This window comes from Haliaeetus leucocephalus, unplaced genomic scaffold (genome assembly GCF_000737465.1).
Source record: "Haliaeetus leucocephalus isolate CR32 unplaced genomic scaffold, Haliaeetus_leucocephalus-4.0 Scaffold2, whole genome shotgun sequence".
NCBI lineage: Eukaryota > Metazoa > Chordata > Aves > Accipitriformes > Accipitridae > Haliaeetus > Haliaeetus leucocephalus.
In genome coordinates this window covers 14631785-14651472 of record NW_010972438.1, presented here as the reverse complement: position 1 = coordinate 14651472, position 19688 = coordinate 14631785, and the positions used below count along the sequence as shown (strand labels likewise).

The following is a 19688-nucleotide window of genomic DNA, read 5'->3' as shown; positions in this document are numbered from 1 at the left end:
GCAGCATGGATCAAAAGACACTTGAAAAATCTATTATTTCACTGTTCTTTTGTTCTTCTTTGCATTTTAAAATTTTTTTTAATTAAGGCACAGGCAATGCACCACTTGTTCTATCACTCTAATACCAGCACTGTTCCACATTCATACGATCAAATATAAAACATATATGGTGGTATGAAAGTCATCGGCAATTACATCACAACTACACCAAAGCCTGTATATGCCTAAGCATTTTTGATCATGTTCTTGCCTCATTACTAATAAACGGCATCCTGCAAAAACAGGTATTAGAAGAAATTCAATTTGTTGCTTCATCTAAACACAACAAATATACAATTAGTTTTCTATTTTGCTAGTTAATGTAAGTAAAACAGCATGCTAACATGGCACCTCATACTTTCTGAGATTCTCCTGATTTGGTCTAATACTGCCAGTCCATGCCAATATCAGCTTTGCGTGCCCAAAGTAGAAAGACTGGTCTTCCACATTTTCTGTCTAACCCTTTCCCCCTGAAGTCATGCAAGTCAAGGGACTATTCCCCCACAAAGGAATCTAGAACTGATGGCTCTTCAACAGCCCTAGATTCCTCTCCCTCACTAACAATTGTTTGCCCATTATGACCACTTGAACTTCCTTTGTCATGCAATCAGATGGGATACTCCCTCCCCCCAAGATGCTGAACAGCCCCAGCTCCCCCTCACATAATGATCATTACTACTTTGTCTTTTTACTGTTCCATTATCAAATAAGTATATAAGATATTTTAAATAGCTCTAATAAAAGTAACAGAATATGATTTTGAGTCAAGATGAATCCATGACACAAATAACAGGACATGAAATAATAATGTAGGTCAATCGCTATTGTTCAAAAGTATTTGTGAAAATAAAATATCTTATATTTCCCATCCTATTATGTAATATTAAGTCTGTTAAAACGAAGGGACAAAGAGCACCAACCTAATAATTGATAGGGAAACTAAGTGAATCCAAGGAATAAAAAAAAAAAGGAAAAAAAAGGTTATTTTACAACTAATTTCTGAAAAGCTTTGATTTTATAATTGCTAGTTAACGCAGAGAGTTAATCTCAACTTTAAAATTAGCTTAATTTCATGTTAGGTAATCTGAAGGTGTTTGCAAATGATTTTATGCTACTTTTGTGCAAGTCTTTTGTTAAATCCAGTCACATAAATGCTGGATGATTTTTAAAGCCACATTTCCTTTTAATAATGTTATGAACACAGCATTAATCTTCTTACATATAACTATAAAAAGTCCTGGGTTTCATTGCTCTGGAAGTATTTTCAATACAAAACTTCAAAGAACTAGAAAATTGTAGAAGTACCCACACACACCAGGAAAACTATAACATACAGCTCGCTGGTGTGCTAGCTTCCTATTTGTAAGCACAGACTTGATAAACTAAATAATTGCAAATTCAAAGTTTTAAGTGACAATTTAATGAATGGTGTTCTAAATCTGGGCTTTCAATGCTAACACTGGTAATTTACAGACTTAAGTTTCAAACTATGCTTTTATGTATGCTTCAAGTAATAATATTACAATGGAACTTTGGAAGCATTGGCTCTTTGGTATAAATTAATTTGAATCTGCTTTTAGACCGTGAGCATAGTTCATCTTTTTTGGACAGCATTGGGCACTGCTGAAGTTTGTGGTTAGGAAAAAAAAAATAATCAAAGATAAAGACACTAATTAAGAGAAGAACATCAATTTAAAACAAATAATTATGCAGCCCAGCATCCCAATTAGGGTCACAGGAACTGGACCTATTTGATGGATGTTGACGTAACAGCTTGCCAATATTAAGGTATTACGACAAGCCAGGTTTTTTGCTATAACAGTTTTTCACCATCCTAGTAAATGTATTAGCTTATCACAGGGTCGACTGATCACTGGAACCAATGCCAGGCAACATGGCTGGAAGTAAAGGAGGTTGTGGCTTCACAAATCTTGTCAGAATAGGAACCAAGAAGACTGAGACTTTTCTGATCACAGTTCTGAAGGGTAGATAGACAAACAGAAACACTGCAAGGCAAAGTATGCAAAAACGGGAGTGGGACCAGATTTCAGCACGCATGGTAGCCTCTTCTGACAGTCTCATCCACTACTGTTACTTGGATTCGCTGTGCCTAGACAGAGAACATCACGTATTGCATGTATTACCAAGCTAGCCCAGAAAGCTGTGTATTATCAGGAAGTACAAGATTAGAAAATCCTGTGAAGTCCAGGCATATTTTTTTAAGGTGGAAAAAAAATTCAGCTGTATTTGAGAAAGTGATGGTCACAATTTAACCCCATGCTGGTCAAAGTAGGTATAAATGTAAAGTTGAGGCTCTCCTTTAACTTCTTGATGCATTTACTTTGGAAAGAACAAACTAAGCCAAGACGAAGCAAATAATGCAATTATGATATTAAACTTTCTGCCCTTCAGGAGTATGTGCTACACTCGTACTACCTTACACCAATCATCCTTCTGGTAACATCTGCTAATTGAGAGCTGGATACCAGGGCTGGTGCTATTATTATTCTGCTACTATTCTACTCCTCTTAAATTGCTTTGTCAGACTTCCGTCACTTGAGACAAGCTCCATTATAAGAGACATTAGGTGTATTTAGGTATTTGCCAGATAATAGAGTAAGGTTCTTAGGCATCAATCTGTACAGATTAGTCTAATCTGTTGCTGCTGGAAACCTTGTTTCCAGCAGTAAAGTAGACAATAGTTTCAAATTACCTGCAGTAAGGTTAAGCTATGGGCAATATATGTTTTGGGGTGAGAAGAAAAACAAAATAGAATTCATGCACTCCCAATATTGTCTTTACCTTTAACAGATCAGGTAGGCATCTGAATTGAGATTCCAGTTTCTCTAAAAACTATTCCTAATGGATTTGGTTCCATTTCCCTTAGCATTTTTTGAATGCAGGATACAACAGAAGTTGTTACTAATGTTATTTCCTGAATCCAACAAAGCATGAATAATTAACATTTCAATATTGGATAAAAGTTTTTATTTTCACACTGAAATAGGATTTCCAGAAGCAAAGTCAAACAATTCAAGATTTTAGAGATTCTACAAAAATGAAGGCAATGGGCCCATGAAGTTAAAGACACAAAATGGCAAATTACCTGTAGCCTGGTTCTAAAGCAATGCAGATTTTCAGTAATATTTTTCAGAAAATATAGAAATGTTTTTTATTTAAACTCTTATATCTCAACCTATCATCCAAAATATCAACTAAGGACTGAGGTCAAATAACCCTCCCCTTTAGTCTTCCTAATATGAGACTACATAAAACTAAGCTTTTTCTATCACAGCTTTTCTCAAACTTACCTTCCATTCTATAGGACAGCAGATATCATGGATGCAAGCATCAAGAAAGGAAGAGCAATACTTGGTTTGTTCATGATATAACAGGTACAACGTTATCTCATAAAATCCTAACTAACTCCATTTCGCAATACCTTGCAAACATTCAGCAAAGCTACATTAAATCATCCATTGTAACAACTGAAATGTAAAGAGATGTCGTAAGAAAGAACACATACCGAAGGAAAAACAGACCATGTTAGAAGAGTTATAGGAATCAAAAACTGTCTGGAAGCAGTAGAGATAGGTCTTTAAAATTTTAAGACCTACCTCTTCTAGAGACTATACTACATTGAAAGTAACATGCCAAGAAAAAAAAAAATCTGTTGTCATTTTATTAAACACGAAAGTGCAAGTGAAGAACAATCTAACTGTATTTGCACTACTAAAACACTACAAGATGCTATGGATTTTTTTCCGCTTTTTTGCTATTTATATTTAGCCTATATTAATAATGATATGCTGACTTCTACGTCCTCAGTGTCCTAACTGAGTTCATAGAAGCTGAGTGTCAGACTGTGAATGAGCCTGGTGGCTATGGTACGTAGACTAAAGACTGGCTCAAATTTTTCCTCCAGTGAATATCAAAGTACTTTGTATAAAGTGTTTCCACAAGAAATCTGGAAACCAACATCATAGCTCAGTGGCTAAGCATTCCTTCAATGTGGGATATTTAGTCTGAGATCTATACTCTGAGTTAGATAAAAACAATTTGAACGTCATAAGCACTCACATGATTTCCTCTCCCTAGTTTTCAAAATTTTTCCCTATGCTTTTTTTTTTTTTAAAATCAGATAAAATGAGTCAGTTCATTTTTTTGACTACTGTAAAAATATTTTTGGTTCAAAATAAAACTTATTTTTCAAGTCAGCGAAGTGGGAAAACGCAATTAACAAAGCTTTATGTCTAAATTCTTTGGGATTTACTACTTCTTTCAGGTTTAAGGATTGAAATATCATTTAAAGTCAGTGCTTCTGCTGAACCATCAGCCTAACACAAAATGACTTTTTGTATATACAGCTGGGCCCATGTAGAACATATCTCTATTAAGAAACACAGGCTGAAGTCTCACTGAAGGACACCAGCACTTCAAGCAAGTGCTTAAAGCTCTGCTGAACAAGGAACGGTGTAAATGCATACTTACAATGTTTTCCTACATCGTGGCCAGGAAGAGTTGGATTTTTTTGTATAAGGCTCTCCTTATGCATGTAGACTTCAGGCTGAATATCAAATATGATACTTTCATGTATTGTTTGATAAAAATGAATTCAACACCCTAAATTTAACTTGGAAATAGCCAAGTTCAAGTATTAAATAGGCAACTATCCTAAATTAATTAAAATATGATATAAAAATATTATAATTTTCAGCTTCTTTAAACCAAACAATTGTTCTAAACTGAACAGTCTGTTGAATACTAGCCCTTCCATTTAGGACACCTTTTTCTAAAAATTATGTTCTTTATGAAAACTATCATACTCTTTATAAATAAGCTATTTAAACTCCAATGTAGCACACAAACTGTTTCAGGTAGCAAATTCTATTTTGCATATTGTGTATTTCAGTGTTTAAACAGGCTTTTTTTAAACCTATGAAGCTTTGTTAAGTCATCTTCAGTTAAGCTGCTGTAATTCATACTAGCTGAAAGTCTTGTGCAACCTAGGGTTTGGATTTTTTTAAACTTCAAAAATATCTAAACTCTTCTGAAAATACTTATTAAAATATATAGGAAAAGTTTACTTTTTCCACAAAAAGTAGATTATAATAACTTTAAGTATTTAGTTTATTTCAATGAAAATTATGATAAACTTTCAAATCTGGGGATAAAGTCATAATTAATATATCACCGCTACTTAATACAAGTTATGATAATTCCAATAATTCTTCATGTGCTGTTGTAGTGCCGTAACAGCAAACCATCCTTCTTTCTACTCTAGCAGGCTGGAGGTGAAAGTATTTTTCACCATTAGAAACTGAGATTCTCGGTGTGACCTTTTCAGCTTTGCACGACGGTTCTGGAACCAGATCTAAAATTGAAAGAAAAGGCGTGCTTTTCAGAAATACAGCACTGTAAGCAGAATAAGCTTTGAAACTTAAAAATACTCACACAACTTTACAGTATTTTGTGTAATGACATTAGTTTGGAAGTTCAATACAAATTTAAAATCTGCAGATGATGGCCTGTAGCTACCTGCAATAATTTTAACACCGCAGATGAAGAAAATAATACCCCCAGCTTAACTGGAAAGTGAGGACCAGCTTCACTGTAATTACTATAAAAACTAATATTAACTTCAGTGACACTGAATCAGACCCTGGAAGATCCTGAACATCTGGAATTCACACGCAAGTCTTAAGGTGTTATTCCTTCAGCTGCTTAATTAATAGCAACATCAAGCTTCCCACCAACCCTAACATAATATTTGCATCAAAAGCTTAATAAACATCAAGGTGAGGCCCAAATTCTAATGTTTATGGTATGCTTCTTATCACATTGGACTACCGGAAATCAATAATTAAAATCCCCAAGTAGATTTTGCTTTTAGCCAGATGAAGACATAGGCTCAAACATTGGTTTAACACATGTATGCTCTCTACTGACAGTCTCACAAAATACTTAGACATTCATACAAATTATTTCAATATTTGTTTCAAATTTGTTTTTCTAATGATGACAAGCATAATATAAACATGATTTTAAAATGTGGAGGCAAATATCAAGTTCTGCACATAACTAGAGATTAACAGAGCAGATATAACAAACATTGTAGCGATGAATACCTCATCAATGCTATGGAAGAAAGTTTCATATTTCAGAAGGAATTCAATGGCTTCCATTTCACAAATCATTGAGGGCATACCACATGTATAAATTTACATTGTTTTAAATTGTGATTATTAAAATTATTGCTACTGCTATCGAACTACTTATTTATATAACCAGAGAGTACATATAGATAGAATTACAGAAAAGTTCAAATACATTTTTAATTACCTGGATCCTGTCTTCATCTAAATCTAATTTGCGAGCTAGCTCTTCTCTAATATCAATGCCAGGGTAGGAGTTCATTTTAAAAACATTTTCCAAGACTTCAATCTGAGGAGATTAAAACACACTTGTTGAATAGTTATCACTACCTTCATAGCAGTAATAAAAGAAAATAAATACAAAAAAGCGTTTAGTTTGTTCAATAGGAGACTTCTAAGCAGTGTTTGCACAATTCTGATTCCATGCATAAACATAGGTCTGCTGAAATTAGCAAAATTACTGTTAATTTACAGTAGTTCCTGATTACATTTCTCTCTGCAGAGGTACATCATACTGAATTATTCAGCTATTATAGGCTTCTACCAACATTTTACTCAACTACATTGTTATTCATTTATTAAATACTGAGAAAATCCCTACCTGGTTTCTAGTGAATGCAGTTCTTGGTCTTCTACCCCTGTACCAGCTCAATTCTCGTTTGAAAGATAGCCTTTCAGTGACTGAAAAATATTTTTCACATTTCAAAACTTTCTCCTCTTGCACCAGATTACTGTTAGCATGAAATAAAGGATTTTCATAGCAAACAACAGGGATTTGCAGATGAGGATTACTGTCATCACCTAAAACTAGAAAAAGCAAGCAAATGAGAGTTTCAATTTACTTGTTTTCAGTAGAAACTACTTTTTTACATTTTTAAAGGAGTAAAAGCTTGAGAGGTTACAAAACAGACTGACTTACCCAAGTTGGTGCATGCATCCATCCATGGTCTGTGAGGTTTCACAGCTGGAATGCCATCTTTTTTCTGCTCCAGTCCCAAAATACTTTCAATGGAAAACGAGCATGGTGTGGTTTTATTTTCTACAAAACCAGACACTTTCTGAAGATTCTGAGACGCTGATGTATTAGCGGCACGTAGTGTTGTACTTGCCATGCTTTCACCTTCAGCCAGCATAGCATGTGTACTGTACTTGAATTTCTCCACAAGTCCTCCTTATAGCTATGTTGACAAGGGGGTTGGATTTGCAACGTCATTAATTAAAATCTTTTATTAGAAAGTTTTAGCATGTCAATGAAAACTCTCCCACCAAGAGGCACGAGGAGTTAATTGTTTATTTGTTTGCAAGTAATTAGCAACTAATGGTGACACTAGGGGGGCCACCAAGAGGGACAAAAAGTGTTATCTCTCCTAACCAGAACATCGACTTAACTTTCTCAAAAGAAGCTGTGCACAAATATAGTACCTCTCTTTTATTTGAAATCATTAATGTATAAAATCAGTTTTTTAAAAAACTTTATACTCTAATGGACTCCACTTACCTAAACATAGCAGCACGATAGGAAACCAGTCAAGTAATAAGTAATCTCATTTAAGTGAATTTCCTTCCAAGGAAATTTAAAAAATAATCTCTTAATGCTATTAGGGTAATCCCAATGAAAATGCCTCTGTATTTTCATATGCATATGTAATGGTGAACATGGTCAATAGAACAACAATAGCTTTTGGCATAAGGCACTGTGCAGCGGGTTGGCAATGTTGTCAAAGCTCAGTGTAATTGCCTTCCGAGTGCCTGGATTAGTTAACAGGAACAGTTGCACCAACTATTTTAAATAATTCATGCATTCATTTTTCTTATTAAAATAACTTTGTTGCAGCTTTTTTGAAACATACCGTATGTGAAATTTCCTGATCATTCTTTACAACATAAAAACAAAATTTACACTAATAGAAGCAGTATGCTCAAATTTACTGGTTTAAAAACATCCTTTTACTGCTAGATATGCCTTCCTTCTTGTAGGTTTATAACCAATAGAAATTTATTTAAGTCCTACAGAGCAAACACTTAAAATGACCAAAAATCATGAGTAATAGGGAGAAAGGAGGTAAAGGTTTTGTAATGAGGTTCAAAGTTTGAAAACAGAATTCTGATTTCATTCATTATAAAGTACCAACTATAACATTTTTATATTCCACCTATCATGTGTCAGCCACACAGCAATTCACGTCACATGTTCAAAACCAGCTTTTGGTTCAGGATAACCTCTCTACAGAGATTCCTCCTTTTCTTATTTTGGACAAAGCTTTATTTTATAACATGCAAAAATGAAAACAATATTTTAATTTCAGGATGCAAAAGTGACCCCTCTTACATAAACCCTTTAATTTGGAGCACATTATTTAGGAGCACATGAGCATGTAGGACTGTATGCTTTTAGAGGAAAAATCTGGTCCTCTATTTTTTCTTGTTTTACCATTTTCTCAGAGTAGTTTATTCTGTGTAATCCATCACTTTCGCATGGCTACCAACTAATATTAAGGAAATAAACAGTACCTCCACTTTGATTTTCTGTACATTTGTAAGCAACCCAAGACTAACCTTTAGGAATAGACAGAAGCAGGAAAATTGCTAAAGAAATGGCGCAGTCTAGAATTGATGATACTGTGCTGAGGGAGATTCTACAGAGGAAAAATGCAATCCATATGTGGCTTTATATCAGAAGGATGTTCAGCTGAAGGATGTTGACTTACTGGACTGACTTTGTGTTGTGCAGTGATATTGTTGTCAAACCAATCTATCAAAGAGTGACAATTCAAGAAGTCATCTTACTAAGGATACCTTATCAGCACATATCAATGGATCTTGAAGTGGCATCAGTATAACTGCAATGACCACAGGCAAGCTAAGCTCCAACCATCATTTAACAGCCTCAGCAACCACAAAGTGTAGACACACAAAAAAGCCATAAGGACCTATGTATGAAACCACTGCTTGCTGGAATATTTGGTGAACTAGAGGTCAGCGGGAAACCCTGTTAAGCAAGGGCCTTACCGCCCTTTATGTTTCAGTACAGCTGTTCCCAACAAGGCAACCTATGACCTTAACAAAGCAACAGGACTCCTTTTCTTGATTGCTGGCAGTTATTTTAAGTATTTAGATTGCACACCAAGTCCAGAGGTTACTAAAGAGATAATGCAAAGCCTCTTACACAGCAGTGACTGGTAGATCAGTTTTTGCCTCTACAGGCTCTACATAGAACACCAGTTCTTAAAAAAAAAAAAAAAAAATTCCCACAAAACACATTAAGTCAAAAAGAAAACAATGCATCTCCTTCTGTACTGAACTTGGAGCTCCTTAACGATTGCTCTGTCTCAAAGAGGTGAAAAGCATGATTGCGAATAGAGACATAGCCTCTTGAATCCAGAAACTAATGGATAAAAACTTTAATAATACAAAAAACCTCTTAATAATTATAATATAAATAGCTAGTTTCCAAATACAGCCCACTAATTTTTTTTTAAGAACTTAAAAAAAACCAACACAAGCAGTGATACAAAACGTTTCAGAAAATATTTATTTCTTCTGGATGAATATGAATGACATTAACCTGAGCCACACAGCTGAGACTCAGATTACTACATACTTCAAGTCTCAAAGTGGTAAATACCTTAATAGGTGTTCTTCTCAGGAAGCTATCAAGAACTATCAGTAAAGACAGGCATATGTGGTGGTAAGAGACACATTTATGAGAGGCACGTATCTTCCCAAAGCTAACCATTAAGTAAACCAAGAATTATAACTTATTTTTGGTCTCTCAGATTGTGGAAGATGGAAAAAACCTTCTTTAGGGTAGTCTGCTTTTAATTCCCAGTTGGAAACACTCATTCTTTCAGAGTTTTTAATGACTTTTCAGGGAAAAGAGGTCTTTGTAACTCTCAAGAAGAATTTTCATAAAATAGGCCAAAACCAGTTAACTCATTTGCTAGGGACAGGTTAGAAGCTCGCCAAATACTGCCACCTGGTGTTTAGCCTTGCCTAGCCGTTAGGTTCATTCAGCAATGTTATCCGAGTAACAGTGTTATTATTAAAATAATCATATTACGTTCATTTGCTCAATGTTGAATTGAATCAGACCTGGAGACTGCAATGCAGTCACTGAAACATATCAACACTCCTGTTTTTAAACAGAGTTCATGACTGCAACTGCACATAGGAATAGCAAGTACCAATTCAGAAGGTCACAAGGTAGATGCTCACACTATGCTCTCCAATTTCTGAGAAATTCAGTGAAATTGAAACACCATGTATCTAAAAGACCTTTATAATGCTAATGCAGCTCCACATAATTGTTTATGAAAATTTCACAAGAAAAGAGAAATTATTCTAAAGATAAGAAGTCTGCATTATGTCAAAATTCCATCACATCCCTGGAAGTGTTCAAGGTCAGGTTGGATGGGGCTTTGAGCAACCTCATCCACTGAAAAATGTCCCAAAGGTGGGTTGAAACTAGATGATCTCTAAAGGGCCCTTCCAACCCAAACCATTCTATAATTCTAAAACAACATATATGTAGAGATAAATCTACTGGAAAGTCTGGCTGAAGGTCCAGCATTCAAATGTTGCTAGATTTCTTTGAACAGCAGCTTGCTTAGTTGTAGAAGAAAGCTATTTGTTATCAAGATAAACAGTCAACAAATCTTTCTCTAAGAAATAAGGATGAAAATGTATTTTCCACAGGGCAGAAAACTTGAAGTTTTAGATCCAAGAATACCTTGTAGTAAATTTCTAGGAATTCCCACTGCAAGTGTCAATAGACCTTGAGCTTTCACTCAAAAACTGTATTTCCTTATTTTGGCCCATTAGAAATGATCAATACTTCCCCTGCAACCTATATGAAACTACCTATGGAGTTTTAGCTAAACACCATTGTAGGGGTAATTAGAGCAACACAACAAACATTAAGTCGAAAATCCTAAGTAATCAATGATAGGAGAAATCACTGTTCCTTAGATATGCAAATCCAATCCTCTTACAGCATCACATACTTGATGAGGCAGCAAACTAATGTCCCTTTCAGATTTTGTACCACTGTTTTTTTGCCCAGGGACAGTAGAGTTCATCTGTTTAGTAGATGAAGCTCTTGTTCTTTAGAGATGTGAAGCCTCTAAGGACTCTGATTATACCAGCTGAAGAGACCACACCAAGAGTTCTTGCTGGCTTTGGTCTGAAACCCCAATGCTTACTATTGCTACCTTTTGCTATTCTCACCCATTGCTACTCCACTGCCAGGTCACCTTTCACAACAACCTATGCAATATTTTCAGCATTTTAAGAAGGTATAAATGGCATATATGATCTTTCTTGATTACTTATCACACTCAAAAAAATTGCCTTTCAACTCACCTTTCCCACAGCTTCTTTACCCCACTGCACAAGTATTTCACCACCTCAGATATTCTGCTGCATATAGCTCACTTTCAAATATGTTTTGAACATGAATAACAAAGATTATATTCAAAGCCAACTTCAAAACTCAAAAGTTTTTAGTTTGTGGGTTGTTTGGGTTTTTTTTTTAGGCAAGAATACCTCAAAACTCTTAACACCAATTTTCACAAAACATGACTAAAAGCAGTTAGCTATTTCTTGGCTGAAGTAAAAGCTATTTTTATCCAGGGAGATTAAGTGAACACAGATACAGATAAATTCAAGGTAAAACCAAGGGTGGCACTAACTAACAGAAGTCTGAGAAACGGTGGGTAACATGCGAATAAAGCCTACCTTATCCAGACAGCTACTTTCACCCTCCAGCAGAGGCAAAATGTTCTCTCCATTGGGGGACACATCTGGAATCCTCTATAGAGACGTTGGCTGCTCTTTTCCCTGTTTACATAGTGCCAAGTGTTAGTTCCCCCCATTTTTAAGGCCTCTTCGTGAGTATTTTGCAGGAAGAACAAAAAAAACACCAACAAAAAAACACTCACAAAACAACCCCACAAATCCAACCCCCCCCCCCAAAAAAACCCCCACCCACCAACAAAAACCCCACAATGCTGAAAAAAGTGTAACACTAAAAACACACTTATTAGACAGTTCAGAGGGATTCTTAAATTCATTACTGTCAAATCTCATCTGTTGCTGTCAAATTTGTATCTCAAATAAAGATTTTTGATTCTTTGTAACACTTGTAAAAAACATACGGAAAAGGTAAGAACAAGAGTAGTAATATCTTACAGAATGTTTCAACATAAGGGCTCTATTAAAAAAGCCGACTACTAATAGGCCCTGGTATGCTACGAAATTATTAGAAAGGCCTCTCTGTTGCTACTAAACCAAACTGAATCATTAAACTGAATAGCTAAGATCAACAGGAACAAGACACATTTTTATGCTATATGCCAGCTGAGATACCAAAGCACATTTCTACACATTAAAGATATATTTATTAGTGTTTTGGTTTTTCTTCTACAAAACATTTAATTGTCAAAGAGCTGTTCTCTACTCATAGCAGGTAAAGTTCTTTTTTTCCTCTGCTTCTTATAGCTGTAAATATACAAGGCTAACTAAAACCAATTCCATTTCACGTCACTACCTTCCTGAATTCTGCTAGGGAAATACATCTTATAGTACAAAACAGAGAGCATTTCTTACAGAAGACTGCTGTAAAACTTAGTCACAAGTTAACTCATCTCAAAACCAGAAAGCTATGCACATGTATATAGGTCATGAAACAATGCTAGCGTTCTGTCACATAATAATTACAGATACAAGACTTAGTCTTTAAAATACCTTGTAAGATAACTCTATATTATTACCCTCATATGACAGGGAAAGAGAGAAGTGGTGTGACTTGCTTCAGACAGGTGAGTCACCACCAGCTGAGCTGGTAAATGAACTGAGTGAACTGAGTTGTAACTTTGAAATTTCCTCACCACTCCCTACAAAAAAACCCGCACCCCCCCCCCCGCCTCCCCCCCTCAACTTTGTTTGTAATTTAATACCAGCCTTTTCCCTTATCTGCTTTTAAAGGTAAAACATGATCTGACACAACATAAAGAAAGGTCTCCACAGCAAGACTGCACAATAGTTAATCATTTGCTCTGCCAGATGACTTGGTATACTTTCTAATCTGATATTATACTAAGTTCACCTGGCCACAAAAAGGCAAAACCAGGAAGGGAGCACCCTCTTTTTTTTTTTTTTTTTTAAGCTGTAATAATAGATGCATCTAAAACGTTACCAATCATCTATTAAAATGCAGAAATGAAGTATCATCAAATAATTTCAGAGTTGAACCAGTTTGCAAATTCAAATATTATGTAAAATTTGGGTTTGCTTTTGCTAGTTTTAAGTGTGAGAATTTTATGCAGCCTCTTGTTTGACACACAGTATATTTTAATCTGATTTTAAATTAATGGAAATTTAGACGGATATTCTTGATTAGCAATTTGTACATACTCAACGCATCCTAAGAGACCTACTCTTAAAATATGAATTGCTTAACCTGTAGGAATAATTTAAAGTACAATAACTTTGGTCAAAACATACTAATCAGAGAGGGCAATTGAAGAATACGCTCTTCTTTAAACAGTGCACAACGATCTGGTTCAATTCCAGCGAGCCCACACAGTAGTTTTAAGCATTTAAAATTGGCCACCAACCTACAGCACCAAGCTTATCCAGCCTAAGGAAGTAGGGAGTCCATTAGAACTGATTATATTCTTGCTTCTGAACGGGAAAAATGGCAGTCAGCAATGTTTTTGGTTTTTTTTAAGACACAAGCAGGAACACCAGGTCCGCAGCTGAAGCTATCACTTGGTAACAGAAAGTCCTCGGTAGTTAGGGATAGAAATACTTTTTTGATAGAAGCCCTGGTGGACGGTGGAGAAAAACATGGCAGCGATAAAAAGGGACTTCTCAAAAGAGACACTCCAGGTCACACCAAAAGAGTGCAAAAGATGCTTCCCTCATGACAGGGACAGAACAGCGTTAGTCCCACTGTGGTTCTGCCCCCGATAATTGTCTTATCTGTTCTGAGCCAGAAGACAGCAGCATCCAGCACGAACGGGGCTAGGGGGACATACTGAATTGTAACACAGAGCATGTAACTGAAAAGGTAAAAAGCTAAAAAAAAAAAAACAAAACCGACTTTGCGTGGTTTTTCCCAGCAACTTCGCTTGGCCACCATCATCTGCCCGCGGCACCGCCAGACAGACACCTCGGCGTGGAAACATCCCTTTCTGCCTCGGCTCCCCACTCACCTCCCCGAACCGGGGGCGGCCCGGGGCGGCGGGAGAAGCGGGAGCTGATCTGACGGCCGAAAGGCCCCGCGTTTTACTGACAGGGGGACGCGCTCCTCTGCCCCTCCCCCCCGCCCCCCCAGCCCTGAGGGACGGCGGGCGGCAGGGGCACGCGGGCCGCGAGCCGGGGCGCGAGCGGGAGCAGCGCGCGCGACACCCCCACCCCCCTCCGGGCAGCCGCCACGGCGAAGGGCGGGAGCGCAGCCGCGCGCCCACGCAGAAGCACGACGCACCTCTCAGCGCCAACGGCCCCACGCGCGCGGGTACGCAAACAGATGGGCCCGCTCGCCAATAACAAGCTGGGCGGGCGGGATGGGAGAACCAATAGAAAGACCAAGCGGGGAGTGGAGGGGGGAGGATGGAGGGGGGAAGGGCGGGACATCCGGCGCGAAGCGGGGCGGGGGCGGCTGTGTTGTGACTGGGGAGAAGGGGAGGGGTCCGGCCAGCGGGGCGTGCGGTGGGGTGCGGGAGCTGCAGCGGCGCAGAGTCAACCCCGGCCGCCGCCATGCCCGGCATCGACAAGCTCCCCATCGAGGAGACGCTGGAAGACAGCCCCCAGGTACGAGAGGCAAGACGCAGGCCGGTGGGTGAAGGCCAGCTCGGGCCCAACCCGTGGGCGTCGGGCCTAGCGCTGCTCCCCTCTCGCTCCCTGCCCCCGCGTTCCCTCGGGGAGAGGTTGGAGAGCCTCGGCGGCGGTCGGGAGGAGGGGGAAGCCCTCCCCGGCAGCGGGGCAGGGACGCTGCGCGCACGGCCAGGTGCCTTCCTGTCCTCCTCGCCCCTGTGGCGTGGCAGGGGCTTGGGGCCAGGAGTTGACAGCTCTCGGGCTGTCAGCGTCGGCAGTCGCCCCGGTCGCCCCAGTCTCGGCGACGCCTTCTTCCCGTTTGCATCACCGCTTCCTCCCAGGTGTGCGGCGGGCTGATGAGCTGTTCGTAGAGCAGCGAGCTCGGTAACGATTTTCCAGAGGTACTGTGCTTCAGCATCGGGCGCCAGGGTGGTAGCTCGCATTGACTCCCTTAGTTGCCCACCCCACGTTTACATTCGTGATTTATTTTGGAGACCTCGTGTCGACAAAACCCCGCCTTACTTCTCAAGAGGATTTTTCTTATCTTAGTCTCGTACTAAAAACGCGTTAATGTTTAATAGATACATATGAAAAGCAGTTATTGGATGAGATTATCGTGGCGGCTGTTAATGCTGTGAGTAGGTGGGAAACCCATGGTGCTGAGAGGCCTGATACCTTCACTTCCATTCTGCCACTTGACCTTCATCAGTCATGCCATATATTGCATTGGCATTTCTTTTATACTACTGTTAAGAAGGAAGTGCTTTATTGGGTTGCACTGGTTTCTCCTGCTGGCAGCAACAACAGCAAGTACTTTGTACTGCTCTTCCTAGATGGAAAAAAAAGTTTACAATATATTTCCTTTTATTACAGCCTTTTGAATTGTTTGCTGCATTGTTTATGTAGATGAACGAGACTTCCTATATTGTAATAACATACGCATGGGTAGTTTTGATTCCTCAACCACAGGAAGAGAAACCTTCACTTGCTTAATAGGGAATTTTGGCCCCTAAAATGACAACCATTTTAACAAATCTCCATCAAGTGGAGGGACAAATTAGAAAAGGCAGCAGAAGAAGGCCATGCAGAAAGTGTATCATTGCTTTCTGAAGGACAGTGCCCCATATAGCTCAAATACTAGATGTTAGATGAGATCTAGCCTGTAGTATGGTCTCTGGCCCAGAGACTGAACATGATGTACTCCCCTGAAGAGGAAAATTTTTTGAAAGTGTTATAATAGTAGTAATTTAACAAAATTATCTGTTGAAGGTCTGTTCTTAGTATACAGAAGGTAGAACTATCCATATTTATAGGAAATGTCGAATGTAAGATAAACTTAGGATCCCTAAAAAGTGGCGGGGGGGGGCGGTTCCAAGCACTCAAGACTGGAATTCCACTTGGGAAGCACATGGAAGAAATTGGAACATGATTATAAATTCTAGAATCTTCCATTTGAGGTTATTTGTGATATAGACTAGCAAAGCCTAACTCAGCCGATTGAGTTTGATGTGCTTAAATTATTAGTCATGCCAATATCTTCTTCTATCTTAGGTACAAAATTTTACATCCTTCAGTCAACCTAATATATCACATGAATTCTGGCTAACCACCTCGTAGAAGGACATAACAAGGACTCTGTGGTCTTCTATTACATTAGTTCATTTCTATTATTTTGAAATCAGTACAGTGAAAATGGCAACAAATGTTGCTTGAAGAAAGAATAAAACCTTGCTTTCTTTAGGAGTTGCCATGACTTTCTGATTGATGTGTTTATGCTGTAATATTGAAAAAGATCATCAGCCTAGGTTGTTTTTTAGTACTGAACTATGGACTGGAGTTTTGCACATTTAGACATGTTTCAGACACAAACTTTACGTCTATAAGCCTCATATCAAACTTAATCTGAGGGAAGGAAAGGCTTTCCTTAAATGGCAAAACCCATTCATTTCCTTTTGTCACAGGATAAAAATGTAACCACTGTGTTTTTAGACATAAACCAAAGGCAAGTTTACATTGTCTTTTGCTGTGCAAAGCAGTGCAATTTAAATATTAACTTAAGACATATATTACACACATACTCAGTGTTTATATATATATTTAGAGAGAGTTTTTGCTCAGACTTACTTGCATATCTGAAGCATTGCACAATAAAAAAGCCAAGAGACTTGATAGTACAGGCTTTATCTCATGTCACTTACACTACCATACATACGATTACATAGAATGCTTAACAGTTCACTGACTTCTAACTAGGTTGTTTCTTTGTGCAGCTTATCACTGGCAGTTTCTAGTGTACCTGCTCATATACATGGGTTGAAAGGATCTTAAAGAACGTGCAAAATGATGCAAAGTTTTAATAGAAACATGAATACATAATTCCTCTAATTTTTTTGCTAAGGAATAGTCTGCCATAACTTGTGTACAGTTTCAGATTATTTTCTTTCCATCAATATCATACAATATCAGTTTGAAGTCCAGACATCAATAACTGTTATTTTTACAATAAAATACAGAAATGCTTTTATTCCACAGTGTTCATCTTTAAAGAGTAAGCATAATCCAGAAACCTCACATGATACTCCTTTAAAATTACAAGTTCATGTTTATTTATGTTGAGGTTTAAAGGTCATGAGTATATAATTCAGTGGTTATGGTACTACGTAATTTTTTCTTTTTCATTCATTCATGTATGTCTCCTTTAATGGGAGAGTCACAGCTATTAGGATGACACAATGTGTTGCCACACTTGGCAAACATTTGACTTCTCCTCCACCTTTTTCCTCCTCTACCCCTCTTTTCTAGTTTTATTAACTAGAACCACCATTAAAGTGATTTATTGTGTTGAGGATGATGTTTGATTTTTTTTAAATATTTAAGTATCTTGTAGGCATTATGTGGTATGATAATATTTGTGAGACAGCCAGGCATCTAATTCAAGTTAAATAAAAGAATTTAATGTCAAAAGAATAGTCAAATAATATACTTTGTACAGGTTTGATATGTACTCCTTGATTATCATTAAAAGCAGAAAATCAGAAAAGTAGCTGAAAAAGACCTCCATGCTTCAAGGGGAGATGGGCTAAAGTCTAAGTCATTTCAAGACAAGTCTTTGACACAGCAAGAACCCCTAATAATAAAACCTCCACAATTCATATGCAGTGTGATCCAGTGCTTTTCACTGATCTCATGAGAGAGGCTTTCCTGATGTCCAGACTTGTGTCAGTCTTCCATTCTTTTCCAGGTCCCATTAAGTTCCTTCCCTTTTTGAGGAAACCACAGTTACTTAGCCTAGGAAAGACCAAGAAAGAGAACTTCCCATTTCAAGTGTTTAACAGTCATAATTTTGGGAGGAAAACCCAGTTATGTACTTACAATTCTTTCAATTTTCTGTCTGTACATAAATTTTAGTGTAAACTTAAAAAGAAAGCACAGTCCTCTTGCTAAAACATTACTGGAGTTAAAGGGTTTATTTTGTGGGTCTTGCAAGCGATACTCCAGTTTCTACATCCAAGCATCTCAACCAATATTTTAGATTAAGAAAAGCAAATGTAGCCTGTGCAGAGTTATAAGTACATTCTCTGCTCTTCCCCCTTTTGGGTTTTTGTCTTGGTGGAAGGAATCTATTTGATGTCCTCATGGTGAGGAGTAACATTGCTTCCAAGTGCAAAAAGGATGTAAGAACACTGAGTCAGCATCTCATTTAAGCTTAAGAGCAAATTATGGCAACCTGATTGCCTTCTCATCCGGAGTCGGTCATTTCATCATAGGGAAGAGCAGTGGATGTCATTTACCTTGACTTAAGCAGGGATTCTGACACGGTCTCTGGTTAACATTCATCTGGCCAAAACAGAGAAGTATGGTGTTGCAGGAGGACTGTGACCTGGGTAGAAAAACTGAAGTCTAATCGGTGGACAGTGATAAAGAGGTTGATTTTGAGGTGAATACTGTTAAGCACCTTCATCAGTGATGCAGGCAGTGCAATAGGTTGCATAGCTATCAAGCTTGTGCACCACACCAACTAAGGAACAGACTGGCTGACAAGCTGGGGTGAGGACAAAAGGACAGATCTTTTCAATCCCTTTCACCGTGGAGTGGTGAGGGGGAGAAACATGTATCTTAAGAACAATAAGATGTAGGTTGTAGTGTTTTGGTTTGGCTTTTAGTTCCTCAGCCTTTTGATCACGGAACTGACTGTTGTTGGCCAGGTGGATTATAGGTCCAAGCACAGCCAGCAGCTGTCTTCGTGCAGGGTGGATAGTATCAGAAAGCCACAGCCTTTGTTTTGATCTCACTGCAGAAGAAATGTGTATACCTGGCATGCTATTTAATACCAGTTATCTTTACCCTTTTCCTTAGAGATGTACTATAGTGGGTCCAGTAGTTGCCCACGGTTCCAACTTTTTTATACACTTATCTGTCTCCCTTGGTCCTTTCTTTCTGAAAATGTACTTGTCTTAACTTGGAGAGAAGCTGACAGTAGGAGTGAGGCTGAGCTTGGATATCTTTAAGATTCTCTGGCTTGCAACAGGTATCATTCCTGCAAACAGTGTTGGAGGGTCTATAAACTTTGCCGTAATGAAACCTGAAACAATGCTATTTAAGTTTTAAATTTCTGCGACATTTAAATACTACTTTTCTAACTTGACATGTTAGTGTTTTGGCTGTTTCATTTTTGCA

General features: G+C 38.0%; 2 protein-coding genes across 3 annotated transcripts in view; one reads left to right on the top strand and one right to left on the bottom strand.

Moving 5' to 3' along the window:
• Positions 1 to 5043: 5043 nt before the first annotated feature.
• HESX1 (HESX homeobox 1) lies at positions 5044 to 12034 on the bottom strand. Of its 2 annotated transcripts, none has more exons than XM_010572554.1 (5): positions 11931 to 12028; positions 7114 to 7196; positions 6796 to 7001; positions 6382 to 6483; positions 5044 to 5413 (listed from the first exon to the last, which is right to left on the bottom strand). In XM_010572554.1, the coding sequence occupies exons 1-5, from the start codon at positions 11993 to 11995 to the stop codon at positions 5315 to 5317; spliced, it is 555 nt and encodes a 184-aa protein (XP_010570856.1). In that variant the 5' UTR covers positions 11996 to 12028; the 3' UTR covers positions 5044 to 5314. The 2 variants fall into 2 exon arrangements, with proteins under 2 accessions (XP_010570856.1, XP_010570848.1); XM_010572546.1 differs by having other exon boundaries at positions 5096 to 5413; positions 7114 to 7372; positions 11931 to 12034.
• A 2786-nt stretch (positions 12035 to 14820) lies between these two features.
• APPL1 (adaptor protein, phosphotyrosine interaction, PH domain and leucine zipper containing 1) overlaps positions 14821 to 19688 on the top strand; it is a 28990-nt gene continuing 24122 nt past the window's right edge. Inside the window, exon 1 of the mRNA XM_010572535.1 lies at positions 14821 to 15008. Coding sequence (XP_010570837.1) covers positions 14955 to 15008 — 54 coding nt within the window. The 5' untranslated portion in view covers positions 14821 to 14954. The remainder of the gene's footprint in view (positions 15009 to 19688) is intronic.

Coding starts and splice junctions, on each gene's coding strand:
- HESX1 (XM_010572546.1), bottom strand. CDS start 7,327: ATGCTGGCTGAAGGTGAAAGCATGGCAAGTACAACACTACGTGCCGCT. Junction 7,002..7,113: donor GGATGCATGCACCAACTTGG/GTAAGTCAGTCT, acceptor TGCTTTTTCTAG/TTTTAGGTGATGACAGTAAT. Junction 5,414..6,381: donor TAGATGAAGACAGGATCCAG/GTAATTAAAAAT, acceptor TTTCAATTTTAG/ATCTGGTTCCAGAACCGTCG.